This window comes from Lampetra fluviatilis, chromosome 43 (genome assembly GCF_964198595.1).
Source record: "Lampetra fluviatilis chromosome 43, kcLamFluv1.1, whole genome shotgun sequence".
NCBI classification, from domain to species: Eukaryota; Metazoa; Chordata; class Hyperoartia; order Petromyzontiformes; family Petromyzontidae; genus Lampetra; species Lampetra fluviatilis.
In genome coordinates this window covers 3196526-3213458 of record NC_136317.1, presented here as the reverse complement: position 1 = coordinate 3213458, position 16933 = coordinate 3196526, and the positions used below count along the sequence as shown (strand labels likewise).

General features: G+C 49.5%; 1 protein-coding gene across 1 annotated transcript in view; it reads right to left on the bottom strand.

Annotated features, from left to right (window-relative positions):
- The window catches only part of UVRAG (UV radiation resistance associated), a 92560-nt gene that overhangs the window by 19675 nt on the left and 55952 nt on the right, over positions 1–16933 (bottom strand). Inside the window, exons 12-13 of the mRNA XM_078876158.1 lie at positions 10977–11142; positions 8911–8989 (exon numbers count right to left, since the gene is read on the bottom strand). Coding sequence (XP_078732284.1) covers positions 8911–8989; positions 10977–11142 — 245 coding nt within the window. The remainder of the gene's footprint in view (positions 1–8910; positions 8990–10976; positions 11143–16933) is intronic.

Below are 16933 nucleotides of genomic sequence, written 5' to 3'. Positions count from 1 at the left end.
AGGAATGTTAATAGTATGTAGCTGCAATAACTAAACCACCACGTAAAAAACTAAAGTATAAACTACATAGCATCATCAGTATACTTAATATACTCTCCAAGCATTGTTCGTGAGCCCCGATTCATGCCAACACGCGGGCCGAAGGGGTGGTGTGGCCAGCGTCACGCCCGGCTATATTTATTTCTCCAGTGCCGATGGTTCACATGCCACGCCGGGTGTGCGAACCTGTCCGAGTCCAACTACCAGAGGAGGCCGAGCAGGACCTGTTCAGATATCACTCGCCGCTCAGTTTGGCCACGGCGGGGAACCGAACTCGGGTTTGCCGGACTCGTCGTGCTAAACGTTGCCCCACCGCTGCGCACAGACGCTCTTTACTAAAAAAAAAGCACACAACAGAAGCATAACATCTTCTTGGTTCTTTCGGTAAAGTCACGTAAAAGGGAAATAATAAAGTAATAAAAATAAAACATGAAATAATTCTCACCGAGAATTATCTAATTACGTGGAATTTTTATTATTTTATTATTTATTATTTCCCTTCTACGTGACTTTACCGAAAGAACCAAGAAGATGAATCCCTGCAGTCACAAAAGCTTTAAATAGAAGCATAACAGGCGCACAACAGACACACACACACACGCTGCACACCAAAGTCACTAAAAAGCCTCTTTTGCCTCTCGGTGGCAACTTGAATCGGGATGCACGCTCCACCTTCTCCTCCTCCACCCACTGACCCACCGACGCCCAAACGCCGCCAGTGCCTCCATCCTCATCCTTCTCCCCACACTGCCTCTCCCCAGCTCCTCTTTAACCCAACACACCACTTAGTTCAATCACCCTCTCCAAATCAAAGGCGGGTTTTTTTTCTCTCTCCACTCCCCCCCCCCCGCAGTTCAAATCGCCCATTATCCCCTTATTTCGGTTGAGGAGCCCCTTGAAGTGATGCTTCTATCCCCACCAGCGCGTCCTTGTCTCTCCAGTCCTCCCGAGGCAGGCGCCCTCCATCAATTAAGTTCATTAGGCCCGGACAGCTGAGAACGACTGTAGGCTTAAGACGATTACGTGAAGCATGTGCCAGGGTAGGGATGTGAAACGGCCGCATGCGAAGGGGGGGGGGGTGGGTGACTTTTAATTCGGTTTTCTCGCCCATTGTTGTGTCCGATTGTCACGACCGCACGTAACAGGATTGTCTTTTAGAGTCGGCGTTGCAAGATTGCGATGTTTGGCCAATTCCTATTTAACAAGCGATTTACGTGGGGTGAGGACGGGGGTGGGGGCGAGCGGGCGGGGGGGGGATGAAACCGGAGTACGCGGAAAAATCTCACGCACGGTCGAAGGGGGGTGAGGCTCAGATATGTCCGCGCGGATAAGTTCACGAACCCACTTGCTGGACTGCTACTTCCTGGCCACCTCGCAGCCCTCCCCCAGCGGGGGGGTTTGGGAGTTCCACAGATACGCACACACGCACATGCGCGCACACGCACACGCGCGCGCACGTCTGTGCGATCCACCCACCCTCGCGTCGACAAAGCGCTGGGCACAAAGCGGAGAGGCCACGACGGCCGGGCATGAGAAGAGGTCAGGGGCGGTGGTCTCCCCCTACCATTGAGCCGCGCAGAGTGAGCCCCGTAGACTCCGCTCTGCACAAAGACGTCCAAGGGAGTGTGGAGAAGATAGGGGGAGTACAAAAAAACCCAATGACAGCCACGATTCCCCATCGCCCCTGACTGGAAGCCCACTGTTGTTCCCCCTTAATGGTTAATTGAGGAGGAGGAGGAGGAAGAAGAGGAGGAGGGCGACTCGTAAAATTCAATGAAGACCACGATTGGATGTGGGTCGTGGGCATCTTCAGGGCCAATTCCTCGCATTCCTCGAGCGATGTTCGGGGAAACGCCGGCGTTTATGGCAATTTTAGAATTTTTTATTGCGCACAGGGTATTTTCTTTGTTGCGGGGCATTTGTTTTCGCCTCTGACGTTAACACAAACCCGCTGATCAACAATGGCTACTGCTCGATCTGTCTGTCCATTTAGCGACTCATTATGCGCCACAGTGGAGGTTCATGACCTATAAATATCCCAACACCATTGGACGATTAAGAAGAGCTGGGAGTGCGACGATCGCTGTCTCAAGTCCCAAGACCACGGGGAGCACATCGAACGCCACTGCAAGCTTCCACGATTTAAGTCGGCGGGTCTCGATGCGAGTCTACGAATCCCCCCTTGCGAGTCTGTATCTCGAGACTGTGAACTTCACGGTAACGCAAACTGACCGTCGTTTCACCGGGACGGCAGAATTTGAGACAATCACCGTGACGAGGCTGCTCCTGAAGCAGCCGGCAGCCGTCACACCGGATCACTATCTCACTCGCCAACCTCCACATGAACACGGAGAAGACATCGCCTATCAACTCCTCGAGTTCGCAACAATTGTACTGCTATGCAGTGAGCAGGAGTCATGATAGTGTCTAAAGGTTTTTGCCAAAACAAATGGAAACTCAGCAGCATTTTTGTTTATGAGCCGGGCACTGCTGATGCGACTCAAACCGGCTGACTGACAAAAAAATGTAACTGTATTTTCTGTGCGTTGAGACCGACTCTTGCGTGCTTATTCGTCACTTTGTAACCTTTGTCATCTTATCGATCCATCTATCTGTCTTGTTCTCTGCGATTGTTACGGAAAAGATTGGTGGGGTGTGGTGGGGGGGGGAATTTCAGCCCTTTTAAAAAGCATAATCTTTTATTTCTACCCTCTCCTCTCTCCCATGGGTCATTAAGTGGGCATGAACAATGCTGCTTGACGGGTTTGTCTAATTGAATGACGAATGAGCCCTCCAAACAGGTGGTGGGGATGCTCTTCCCAAAGCCCCCACCACCACTCTGTCTCCAGCGCCACTCCAAAGCAACTAACGCACCCCCCACACACACACACACGCACGCGCGCGCGCGCGAGCGCGCCCGCCGGCTCGTAGAAATTCACGGAGGCCGATATTCCCGTCCGCCGATTTTTCTTGGACGTTTTTTTCACCGCGCGAATGTCTGTCAACCGAGCCGAGGGGTCGGCACCAGTTTTTCACCTTCCGTCGAAAGTGGCGGCATTCACGTGGACATCGGGAAGTTTACACCGGGTTCTTGGTGTGAAACGGAAGCTGGAACCTTCCGCGGATTTCCATTGGACGCAAGCACAGTGCTCACAGGACAGCTGGGAGGTAGGCATTTTAAGTGCCCATATTAAAGCCATTGTCTTTCTATAACGGCAACCTTTTGTAAATATTTTCTTTTTTTCAGGGGTTCTTTTAAAGGAGGGGGTAGGGGCAGGGGCAGGGGGGCTTTATTTATTTTTGTTGTTCGCTTTTTAACCCCTTAAGAGGCAACAGACTCTCAGAATGTGCAGGCGAGACAAACAATTTGCGTCATGCCCCCCCCATGGCCCGGGCAAAGTGACGAAAACGTACGAACGAGACGTGCTTTTAACGGGAGTGAGAGCACACCGAGATGCGGCTATCTCTTGCGCGGACAAAAAAACAAAAAGTGGTTTTACATAAGTCACGTGGGCACGTTCATTGTGTCCGTCAGTCCACAAGTGTCGCACTGGGGCCTTCTTTGGCTATGACAATGGCGCACAACGAAAAGAGGCATGGGAATGATGTGACAAATGAGTGTCAAAGAAAGCTTGGCATGTTTTTTTTTTCTGGCACAAAGGGCGGCCCCCCCGATAGGCACCGCACAAAGGGCCCACAAATGATGCCCGGATGAAAGGTCAAATTGTCCAGCGGATGAGTGCGATTTTCCAAGGTGGAACAGGGTATATTTCGACGGATATGTTGATATATCCTCGCGGTTGACAAAAATTGGACATCGATGGAAGCGAAAGTGAACAAGCAAAGATAAGTAGAGGCATTTAAAAGCAAGCTGACAAATAAAAAGCAAAGCTTCGCAGGATTTGGGGATTATATCGGAGGAAGAGAAAAAAAAGGGTCATGTGACTCTTTGCAACCCCCAAGCCTCCATTTCCGAGCTGAGCCGTGGAACTTTAAGCTGCCGCAAGGTCAAAGGTCGACACGATTCAACAACTCAAGCAACACTGTCTAAAATTATTATTATTAACGTCTTTATTTGCTTGGGTGGGTGGGGGGGGGTTCTCGCTTCTCATATCCCTCACTTTAAACGCTACTTCTCCATCAAAGCCAGCGTTCCAGCCACCGGCATTTGTATTACAAGTGGCTGTTAATTCAGCACTCGGTTTGTGTCTGCAGTCGAGAGGACGGCGGGGAAGGTCAGGGGGGGGGGGGTCAGTGGGGTTGAGTGGACGTGACGGGGAGGGGCTCTTTGAGATGTCAGGAAATGCGAGGGACCAGCGGCCTTTCAATTTTAAGAGCGCACCCAAACGACACCGGACACACGTTAAGAGGACAAACCCGAGGATATTCGTGACTTCGCCGCAGAAGCTCACGCTCGTTCACACCGCCGGGTCGTCAGTAGCCACCTAGCGGCGTCATCGTGCGGCCTAGGTGCCAGGATAGGTGCACCGGGGCACCGCGACAAGAGTAAGGAAGGCAAGGCTTCAAACGGACATAACGCAGACCTGACGGAAAGGAATCTCTTTGCTAATAAATGGCAGCGGGAACAAATTGGAAAAAACGCTACTGGAAAGGCAAACGAAACCTTACTCTCGGCGTGCGCTCCAAACGCGAGACTAAATTAAGCAGAGGGAGCCCAGCGGAGCGTTAAGGAACGCCACGAAGACGGAGAGAGAAGGAACGCGGGAGTCGTTACGCACGGCGCGTGCCTCCACTTCAGAGTCGGCTCCGATCTCCGGTCGTCGATGTTTTTCGTCCGTTTTAATCGAAACTGAGACGCACGTGGGGGCCTGGCAGGAGGCTGGCATCTGGCCTGGGTTAGTAGCTGGCTGGTAAGATGGCTCTCATTGCCACAAAAAACAACAAAAAAACAACAAAAAGTACATTTAAAAAAATAATTCAGTTGATTTTTAAACTGTGGAAAAAAATGTAAAACCAGTAGCTCGACTTCTTGAGCGCGACGCATACGGACACGTTAAACGGTTTTGCTATCGTACGTATGCACCAGATTAATAAAAATAATGCCCGTCAAAATAAAAAGACCACAAATTGTTGTAGGATTATGGGCAAGGCCAATGTTTTCTTTTCTTCTACTACCGTCTCATAAAAGAGACATTTAAAAATGTATATCCGTACACGAAAGATGGCTTTGTGCAATGGAGTCGCGATTGAACTACGCAACTGCTGCCACTCAAACAGATGAGGTTTTCAGCGAATTTCGTGACACGTGGATCATCTCCGCCGCAGAAGACGCCAATTTTTTCCCCTCCGTCAACCGTCTTTACCCTATCTGTCGACAACTTCTCTCCAACACGGAGGGGGGGGGGGTGGTGCACTGCCAAAATCAACAGCCCCAAAAGGAACATAAACATTTTTTGGGCCGTGCGGTGGTTATTTACCGTATATCGCTAAGGTAAAACAGGGCAGGAAGGGCTGTCAAGAGACTGGGCGTTGGGCACGCGCTCGCTCTCGTGTGCTGACGGTGCGAGTGGCCGGGCTCGTGGAGCGAGGACAAATTAAACGATGAAAAATTGCAGGAAGTTTCTGCTTCAAGTTTTTGTTTGTTAAATGATTTTTTCCCCCTCACCTCCGCCCCCCCCCCCACACCGACCCCCACACAGACCCCCCCCCCTCTCACCCCCCCTCCCCGCCGCAAAACTCAACCATCGTTCATCCTTGCGCAGAAAAAATGCACAAACCTCTCTGCGCGAGAATAATTTATATATTTTCTCCCATAAAAAAATATATGCATACGATATGCGAAAAATGCACACTCCTTACCGCCATCCCGCATACTCTAGACAATAAACACTGTCGGTTTAATAAACGAGGATCTGTCGCGTCTGACGGAATTTTTTCGCTTTATGTTTAAACTAAATTAAACGATGAAATGCCAGTCTAGTTTGTAAACATATGGAAGCCGATATTCGCATAATTCGACATCGCTCGGTTTGTGTCGAAATTGCATGGCGGTTGTGCCCGCCGAGCCCCACCAGTCGGACGTACATTGGCACGCCCCGTAGGCCGCAGGAAAGAACCGCAGCCGAGGCGATACCATTATTCACGCGGATTGCACAACCGTAGCAGACGGTTCCGTTCAAGCGCCCACGCACACAACTGTCGGGCGCTCTTGCGAACGGCGGGGAAGTATGAGGGTAACTACTCTGTGTAAATAGGTGCAAGTCGAGGACAAGAAGGAAAAAAAAAGCACTAAAAAATTCGGTATATTTAAATAAGCACAGAATTTGTCACGATGATGGTTTGGGTTAAGTTGGCAGTCCAAACACGGCGAAGCAGCGTGGCTGTAAGCGAAGCTGACAACGTGTGTATATCCTTAACATAAGCAACGATGTATCACCAAGACAAAGGGCCTTTGCGCGAATCCGTGCCCAGTATCTGTCTCCCAACCTCATCGGCAGCGCTAACGAACCAAGCGCAACGCTCTTTCTGTGCCAAACCGTGCGTGCGGCCCTTCTAAGGACATGGCGAGGTGTACAGTGTCATCATCATCACTCACAAGGCAATGTGTATCGCCTTGCGTAGATCTTTACGGGACGAGAGCCCAAACATCAGCTCTCGCATGTCACTCAAACATGACGGGCATACGATGAGGCCATCATCGTTCAAGAACAGACAATCCAGCTCTGTTAGCGATAGTTAAGCAATTCGCAGCCCAGGCCAACTTACGTTTCTTAGCGGTCAAAAACTATGCCTCTCACTTGCGTTAGATCTATAATCTGTTCGGTAGGAACTGTGATTGGAGTGGTTGACTCACAAACACAAAGGTTGTCAGTTGAAATCCTGGTTGGGTGTTGAATTAAGCAGACTTTCCTCCAATGTCGGTAAAACGAGGAAGTCAACAGCTGGTTGTCTTCTGGATCGACTTGGCCTCTGTCATGGGAATGTGGAATAGCCACCACTGGTTCAGGGTCACCACTGGAGCTGAGCACTGGCTCACTGCTTGTTTGAACAAGGAGACTCTCGTAATCACTTTTCGCTTCTGTCCCTGTCTCGTCTGCTTGTCCGTTACAAACCCTGATATGTAACGTGAGCGAATTATTTAAAGGCATTGCGTTGCGCAACTGGTTATTCTCCGCGTCTTCGTCCGTGACCTACACTCCACTCCTGCTAATCCTCGTGTCTCGCGAGTCAATGTTGTTGTCGCTTGTGGATTTTCGAAAATTTATTTGGAATTTTAAAAGACAAATTTCACTTGTGTAGATCATGACTTGCAGTTAAGAGAATCCAAGGTTTGTTAACTCTGAAATACCTTGGGATGCTATTTGAGGAGTAATTTTATTATTAATATTACTAAAATAATAACGAACAATAATTGTTAGCCCATTTTCAATACACTGCTGAATGAATACCTTCCCATGCCGTGACGGCCATTGAAGCTGTTTGACCATACTTCACCGTGCTGGTCAGTACGGGTTGAAGTAGTATTATTATCATCATCATGACCTCTCCCTACCTATCCTTGTCACTTATCTTCCTACCCGCACTTTTATTCATCCTTTCTGCAACTCGTGCATCCCACTCCTGCGGAGTACTGCGCTATCGCTGCCGCAAATAAAAAAAATCGAAGCAAACCGTTTATCAACAGACGATGAATCACTCGCGGAGAAAATGCTTGAGCGCCGATTTGCAACGGCGCGCGAGTCTTAAATGCAAGCGGCGCCTTGAGTTCAAGCTGTGTTTAAATTCAAGCCGATAGAACAGATCAGAGGGGGCTAGGCCCTGGTCAGCCAATAGCCACCCGCCGCTACCCTAACAATGGGGAGAAAGTAAAACTGAGGAATGACGGCATAAAAAAGAATAACAAAGTTCCAAGAAAAAAACAAGGTGTGTCAATAAATACCCCATTCCCTTTTCCCTCTGCCTACGACCGACCGCCCCCATCTACGAAATCTACGTGCAGGTGTTCTGCACAGCGTCACGGGATTCGACTGTTTTCAGACGCCCTATAAAACCACGTCGTACAGGGTGATCCAGATGTATTGACCCCCTAACATTTTTCTTATTTGCACATTCATTTGTTTTAAAATAAACCTCAATAAAAAACACGATTTAGAAATTTAAATGGGGTTGACAAGACAGCTGGCTGTCGCCTGATGAAGCTGGTTGTAATTACTGGCGAAACGTCGTACTCAGATTGTAAATGTTGTGGCTTGGCTCTCCAACACACCGGTTAGTGCTGTATTAGTACACTACACTATACACTACACAATACACTACACAATACACTACACTACTATACACTACACTACTATACACTACACTATACACTACTATACACTACACTACTATACACTATACTACTACACTATACACTACTATACACTACTATACACTACACTATACACTACTATACACTACACTATAAACTACACTACACACTATTGCTGTACTAGTGACGAATTGGCCACGTTCTGTTTACAACCCTTACTAGTTGGCTGTATCGGGTGGCGGCGGGTTTAACGACACATTGATATATTTACGCGCTCTAACCCTAAAAACCTCTATTATGGATGATATTGGTCGCGAAAGCCTCCTGCGTGTTAACCTGACATCTGGACCTCCCTTTACTATTGCAGGCACTCCGCCAGGGCGCTGTCCAGTAATGAACACACAGCGGGAGGCATTAACAAAAAACAACAACAACAAAGGCAACAGCCACCAATCCCACCAAGGCGTTGCAGTTCAAGTCAACAATCGGCCTGATTGTTAATCCCGCACACAGGTGGACGGTCCGGGGGGGGCGGGGGGGGTGGGGCATCCGTGCGTGCGTCCGTGCGTGCGCTCGCATGTGTTTCAGCCCCCGCTCCTCACCTGAGCGATGTTTTTATTCAGCAGGTAGACCCCGTAGTCGAAATGGAAGCGCTCGTTTCCTTTGGCGTACAAAGGAAACCTGCATCGGATGGGAGGGGGGGGAACAAACAAAGTTTGACGCTTTATCACGTTGGCGCTCATGCCCTAGGTGATTAATGGCAGGATAAGTGGTTCAAAAAGGAGTAATCAGCGATAGGCTTGAGCTGTGGACTTGAAGTGCTTTTCGCTGATAATAATTAGACCCGGCAAAAGTGGGGAGAAAAATATATATTACTGAAAAGCTTGCATTCAACACGTGGACATTCAAGACATTGGTGTTTCAAAAGAATAACACACGCAGGGGGCTCATTGTGGAGAAACTTGAGCAGAAAGTAAATTTTGCCCGCTGATAGTTTTACATTGCACAGCACTTGCGAGGGTCTTGAGAGCCAGATAGTGTTGAAGTTGTGGTTTCACAGGGCCGGTGTGCGTGTGGCTGTACGCGCGTGCGTACGTACGTGCGCGTGTGCTTTCGAGCTTTGGCAGTGGTTGCCACCATGAATTGTTGACCGTGACGTGACCCAAACAACCCGGGTTAGATTCGTGGCCGAGGAAGCACACAATATACATCCATACGTAGTCATCTTAGAGCCTAAGATGTACCTGGTTTGGTCACGAAGGTGGCCAGGAGTGTGTGGTGCTAGCCACATCCCACTCTCCAATGACATGCCTCGCCTCAATGGGCGCCCCAATGGTGAGATGTTAACCGTCTCACCTGGTATACAGGAGGTCGTAGGTTCGATCCCAACCCTGCTGTATATTTGGAATTTGCATGTTCTCTCCGTGGTCACGTGGATTTTTCTCCGGGAGCTCCGATTTTCCCCTCGACATTGAGAAGCATGCGTTGAGAGCATTAGGCTACTATGAATTTCCACACGATGATAAGCCACTTAATTGAGCTATACCGTGTGGTCAGGTCGCTTCTGAAAAAGAGCTGTGTGGCTCAGTGGGCCTTACCTGGTAAAATAAAGAAATTGTTTAGGAGCTAAATTTCGATTTAAAGCTTTCGTGACTGCAGGGATTCATCTTCTTGGTTCTTTCGGTAAAGTCACATAGAAGGGAAATAATAAAATAATAAAAATAAAACATAATAAAATACAATTCTCACGACGTTTCGGCCACAACGCAAGCAGCCGTCCTCAGGTGAAGAACAGGTCTGTCGGAAAGACAGCGTCTGAATGACAGCGTCTGAATGAAGCTGTCTTTCCGACAGACCTGTTCTTCACCTGTTCTTCACCTGAGGACGGCTGCTTGCGTTGTGGCCAAAACGTCGTGAGAATTGTATTTTATTATGTTGTATTTTTATTATTTCCCTTCTACGTGACTTTACCGAAAGAACCAAGAAGATGTTTAGGTGCTCACGAACAGCACTCTCAAGCATGAGCCTCTATGGCTAAACAGGGATCTCCGTCGGCTGGGAACAGCCCATGCCGCTGTTGGGAATGTGTGTGCTCGCTGGGGCGTGTGTGCTCCCTCGCAGAGAGACCCTTTCCAGCGTGCGCAGATTAACGTGGGATTACTCCAGCCGGCCTCAGAAATGCACTTTAACCAAAGCAACTGAACGCAAAAAACGGACACTCGCGTACACACAAACACACACGCACAACGACCCTTGATTACGGCACACTCAATCCAGGGGCAAGTGTTGTTAGTGAGCAACTATCAAGCCCTGCAGGGTACACAAGCAGGTGATATGGCCAACAACTACAGCTGGCCGCCAGGTACACATTTAATGCCGAGTGAACCCTAGGGGATGCCCAGGAACCTTTCAGATATTGGTCGAATCACTCTCGCGAGGTCGGGTCACCGGGTTCGTAGCACGATGCGCCTACCATCGCACCACTATTGCCCGCGTTGCCTTTAGGCCAGGGAAAGATCCCCCGTATAGCCTTAACAGACTGTTGGGGCAAGTGCTGTTCGTGAGCACCTAACAGCACTTTCCCCAACATATGCGCACGCGCACACACACACACACGTACGCTCGCGCGTATATGCATGTACGCTCGCACGTGCGTAGACCCACTCACTCGCGGTCCTTGTCGGTGAGCTTGTCGGTGATGTCGTCACGGATGCGCGACTTGGAGCCGCGGTGCAGCACGGGGTAGCGCAGCGGCACGTGCAGGAAGAGCGTGACCATGCACACGAGGTGCGCCGTGAAGCCCAGCGCGCCAGACACGCTCGCCTCGTCCTTGGCTGACGCGGCGCAAAGACAACGGCGGAGACACGGGGCAACGTCAGCACATGGCTATGCTCTGCATCATCATCGTTTTCATCGTTATCGTCGCTGCCATTATCATCATCGCCAACCTTGATCAAGCAATGGGCAGCACTTAACAGTAAGCACAATCGCCTGACCACGGAAGATGCGGAGATGCGGATACCAAATGCACAAGTGGAGAAAAAAATAATCTATCTCTTGGCCCTATGTGTGACTCTGGCTTCAAAGTGCACGCCAGCTAGCGTGTAACTTCACACTGCCCCAAACATACGTGTTTAAGTGGGTGGGTGTATCTGCAGTTCACCAATTCTCAAAGAAATTAAATGATTAAATCACTCATCACCGAATCTCTAATAGCTGCTCCTCCTAGGCCAACCAAAAGAAGAAGAAGCAGAATCCACAACTGGATGAAGGCCTCCCCCAAGTCATCTCAATCTCACACGGTCCTGCGATTCAGCAATCAATCGAGCTCCTGCACACTACATCGTTAAGTCTTATCCCTTCAAGTGACGTGTCCTGCATAAGCGCGCTTACTCTTAAATTTCGATTTAAAGCTTTCGTGACTGCAGGGATTCATCTTCTTGGTTCTTTCGGTAAAGTCACGTAGGATGGAAACAATAAAATGAATAAAATAAAACATAATAAAATAATTCTCACGACGTTTCGGCCACAGCACAAGCAGCCGTCATCAGGTGAAGACCAGGTCTGTCGGGGAGACAGTGTCTCAATGATGCTGTCTCCCCGACAGACCTGGTCTTCACCTGATGACGGTTGTGCTTACTCTTCTTAATGACAACGCGGCAGCAGAGGCCTTAACATCTGTGATGAATGTAGCTGCCTCTAGTGGCAGAAGGGCTGACGTCAACTCATTACATTCAACACACACACACAAATGGAACACATTGATTCTTGATAATTGTTTTTTTACCCTTCTATCTGGCAACAAAACTGACACCTTTTTTACAAGGAGTCATGTTTGCATAGACCACAATACCTGCAGTCATAATGCAAACAAAAAACATAACTCTGATAATATATGCACTGTCCTTGAAGTTGATTGGTCCACACCCAAGACAGCTTTCCTTAGAGCCTAGTCTCACATGGGTTGGACCAGATGACGCCAAAAGGTGCCTTTTGGCGTCATCTGGTCCATTATGACTGCAGGTATTGTGGTCTATGCAAACATGACTCCTTGTAAAAAAGGTGTCAGTTTTGTTGCCAGATAGAAGGGTAAAAAAACAATTATCATATTTTTTACTGGCAAATGAGGTTCCAATGGTGTACATTGATTCTTGTTCGCATCATAAGCTGTAGAATGAATATCAATGAATGAATAAATGCCTCGTTTCACCACAAATGGGGGGGGGGGGGGCGGGGTTGGGATGGCATCACTCATCACGGATGTTAATCGTGGTCAGGAATCGAACTCAGCTGGCCAGGTTCATAGGACAGTGCGCGAACAACCCCCGGTCCAACGCAGACTATCGATATTCGACAGTAAATTTCCACACGTAAAACCAGACTTCACACTCGGCCGTCGCCAACCTACTGGCTTGCACTGCCGCCTACACGCGACGCCCCGTTCTGCCCTGCAGGTGTGCGACACGCGCGGACATCGTGGCTCCATCTCTGTGCGATCCACCAACCCCAGCTCTCAGCCGCCACCGCCGTCATCATATAGCGGGCTCGCCGGCACGCCGAACAATTTGCTCGCTCGCCAAATCGGTCGCTCGCTCGCTCAACGACCCAGAAGCGACGCCGGGTGGACTTTGTAACGTAAGACATTGGCGCCAGGCAAAACCACCACCACCCCACCCACGCCCACGCCCAACTCTGGCTTTGTCAAACCACAGCAGTCTTTGTTATTGAGTCTTATTACTTTCTAAAAAACATTTTCCACTTTTCCAACCGCATGTATATACATGCATGATCGGTGTTGAAGACGTATGCTGCGATTCTGGAAGTCGATTTTTTTTTTAAATGGAAACCCACGCGGGAGTCAACTAATCACGAAGTTAGGATTTTTTAAAAATATATATTTTTTTCTACAAGAGCCACCCACGCGATATCCAATGGCGGAGCCAGGATTTTCAGGTAGGAGGGGCAACCCCTCCAGCAATGAAAAATGATAGAGGAGTTGTTAGTAAGTAAGGACTTGTCCCTTGCTTTTTATTCGACGCGTGTGCGGCGATGGCGCAGCCATCGATCGAGGGTCGAATTTGAACCGTGTGATCGGCATCGTGCTCGCTGAAGGTGTTTGCTTTCAGGGAAGTCGTGTACTGTATACGCAACTGCGCACAATTCTGAGTCACTTATAACCGCTTTTCCGTTACTTATTGCCAATTATGGACTCAGACTATTGTCCTATCATCTCACAGAGTCCCTGGCAAGTAATAACATGCTACACAGTGGCAGTGGGGGTTGCAAAATGCCAATTTATTACTAATAAACCCCAATGATCCGATTGAAATTAGGGATTACAATCGGATCATTGGGAGGACACGTGCTACCCCCCCCCCCCCACTGGCTCCGCCAGTGCCGATATCTGTTCCTTGCAAATGCCAAACGACACGTCCGAATTGTGACCAGCTGGCACACGTCAAGTGATGTTTGGGGTCAGCGGGTCACTGAATTTAGCGTTTTCTAAGCGGTTTGGTTTTGATTTTGTAGATTAATGAGTTCACGTCGCTGTAAGGAAATGTGAAGCTGTTAGCGATGAGTGATCAAAGTTTTGCCACACAAAGCCTCCAGTTGTATTCTGCACGGTTTATAGACGCCGAATGATGCTCGATATGTTGGAATTCAATCGGGTCGTGCCTTCGAACAATGTTAGCAATTACATGACGAAGAAATTATAAGCATACTCACCACTGTCCCATTGAGTCACTGCTGCAAATCACTTGCATTGTACAATTTTACGTGGAATTTCACACACACGAAAAAAGAGCGTGAAATCATTTCATGAATTTATTATATTTTATAGCGACATTTTGAGTGCTGCAATATCTCATTTCTTTCTATAGAGCACCTTCACTCAAGGCACTTGCCATAGCTTACAAACCGGTGACAGAATAATGTAATGATTTGGTTGGCAGCGGCGCGCGACAAGGATTGAGGAATGAGTGACAGCAATAGAGGGGGTGGACTTTTGGATCACGAAAGTGTAGGGGAGGGACGGGGAGGGAGTGGAGGGTCGAGGGGAGGGATGAGGAAGAGAATGGCCAATAGAGAGGAGGTGAGGCCTTAAGTGAGGAACGGAAGGAGGTTAATGTACATGAGGACCGGACGATGAGCGCCAGACTCACGACGGAATTGCAAGCAAATGAGAGGACGCCTCCTTGAATACGGCCAGCGTGGAGACGGAGCGACGAGACCAGCTCACGGTGCTGGAGTGAGACAGATGGTCGCCTGCACTGCACCGCGCGGCACGTGAGGGAGGACGCCATCCAGCAGTGGATAGACAACGGCCGACAATCGGCGACGTTTGCCGTGGAACTGATGCACTGCTGCAAAGTTGTCGGGACCACCTTGCAAAAGAGATGCCAATCTCAAGCGTTTCACCCTGGCTATTATAAAGATTGCCAGCGAGCCCACACTGCAGCTGTTGCTGTCTCCGTTCCGAAAGCATCATCACAGTCGCCTAATCACCCCTTTGCTATCAGGCAAACGCCACTCCCTGCGCGGCGGTCATCGATCCTCGTCGCCAAATCGCTCGCTCCGTCCTTTTCCCTCCTTCCTGGTCGCGCCCGGCACGTGAAATCGCTCGCGCCACCGACTGACCTCGCCCATCCCAAATCGCTCCCTCTCTCCCTCTCTTCGCCCACCGCCTCCACCACGCAAAATCACTCGCTAATGAGCGAGCTCCACCCCCCCCACCCCATCCGGATTTCATTGCATGCCCCGGGAGAACGCCGCACGCCCACAACGGCGCGAGCGCTCGCTCGGTGTAATTGTGGAATTTGATTGCCAGCGCTCCGGAGCCGCACACAAAGACAAAGATCCCCTGTTTAGCCTTAAACCGACGCTTAGGGCAAGTGCTGGTAGCTAGCACTTATGAAAGGACGGCACGGCACACGAGGGGGTGGGTGGCCAGCACCAAGTCTGGCCGACTTTGTCTCCCTATTGGCGATGTTTACAGATCGCACAAGGTATTCATTTGAGGCTGAGTCGACCTAGGAAAGACCCAGGAAAGGTTCAGATAATCTTCACTGGTGTTGGCCATGAGCGGAAATCAAACTCGGGCCGGTGGGTTTGTAGCGAGGTGCGAAAACGGCTCCCCGAAAATACAAAGATCCCCCGTATAGCCTTTACAGACTGTTGGAGCAAGTGCTGTTATAGCGAGCACCTACGAAGGTCAAACCACAACAGACGCCGCCATTCGCCACCAAGTGGCGGTGACATCACCACGGGGTGCTTGTGCCAGGCCAGGTGCATTCCGAGGCCAAACACGCACACGCGCGCACGCACACGCACGCACGCACGCGCGGGGACGCTCGGCTGAATCCTGCCCCCGCCGTTCCTCTGCGCGATGACGCGAGCGTCCGCACCGCTGCTCGTCCCCCCGTGAAGCCGGCGGAAATTGCCGCCACGGAGCCTGCCAACCCCGCTCGCCTAATTGCGGTGTCGACGGCGGCGGCGGTGTCGGCCGAGAAATGAGATCCCTTGACGACGACGACGAAGAAGACGGCCCGTTGCCGCGGCGGGTCCGGAAGCATTTCTACGCCGATGCAAACCGCACGCAACCACCCCCCCCCCCAACAGCCCCCCCTGCCCCGACACGGTACTTTACGTGTGTCGGGGGTTTAAAAATAAAACCAACGGCAATAATTGCAAATTAAGGGCGAAGCTAGAAAAGGAGTTAGCGTGCCTACGCTGATTCTTGTTTTCCTAAATCGATCTCAAGAACCTCCCCCCCCACCTCAACCCCCCCCCCCCACCGTTTTTTGTTGTTATTGCAGGTGCGAGTTGAGGAAATAAAATGTTGGCACAGGTGAAACTGTTTAATAAAAACGCTGGTTAGTGTCAGCCGAGTTGCGGCTCCGTAAAAGCGCGGAGGGAGGATTTTTAAAAAAAATCTGAATTTGTAAATGTTTAGCGGAGTCTGAGGCAGTTGGTAGCTCCTCGTGCGTTTGAGAGCCAGGCCTGGTGCTGATAACACGCCGTCTCATGTTCAGGCACATTCTACGCTGATATTTTTTTTAAAATCCTGAATGTAAATCGCGAGAGTTCACATTTTCACTTCCATGATGTGAAATTTATTTTTGAACACACGACGCAATATTGAGTCCACACTGAGTATTCAGTCGATCAACAGTAGATATTTGACAATGTGCAATCCGATATATTTATGCGTACAATGATAAATCATCTAAAATACATTTTCCGTGTCTCCGTGAGTGTACTTGTGTCTGTGTGTGTCCTCCCTACCTTTGTATCTCTGTGTCTCTGTCTATGTGCGTATTACGAAGCGCTATTTCTATGCATTCGGGGTAAAATCATAAATAGCAAGCGGGCCCATACATAATAGGTTTCGGGTCCTACAAGCTGGTTCAGGTATCACTCACCATTAATGTTAGCCACGGTCAGGAATCGAACTCAGGTTACCTGGTCATTAAACACTGGTGCCCTATACAATGCGCAACCATTCACATAGCATACGATTTGCACAGCAGGTATTTAAAATGTGTCGTCATATTAAGTAATTACTAACTGTAATGTACTGTAGCTGTATAAAAAATTACAATAACAACTGATACTCTTTGAGTC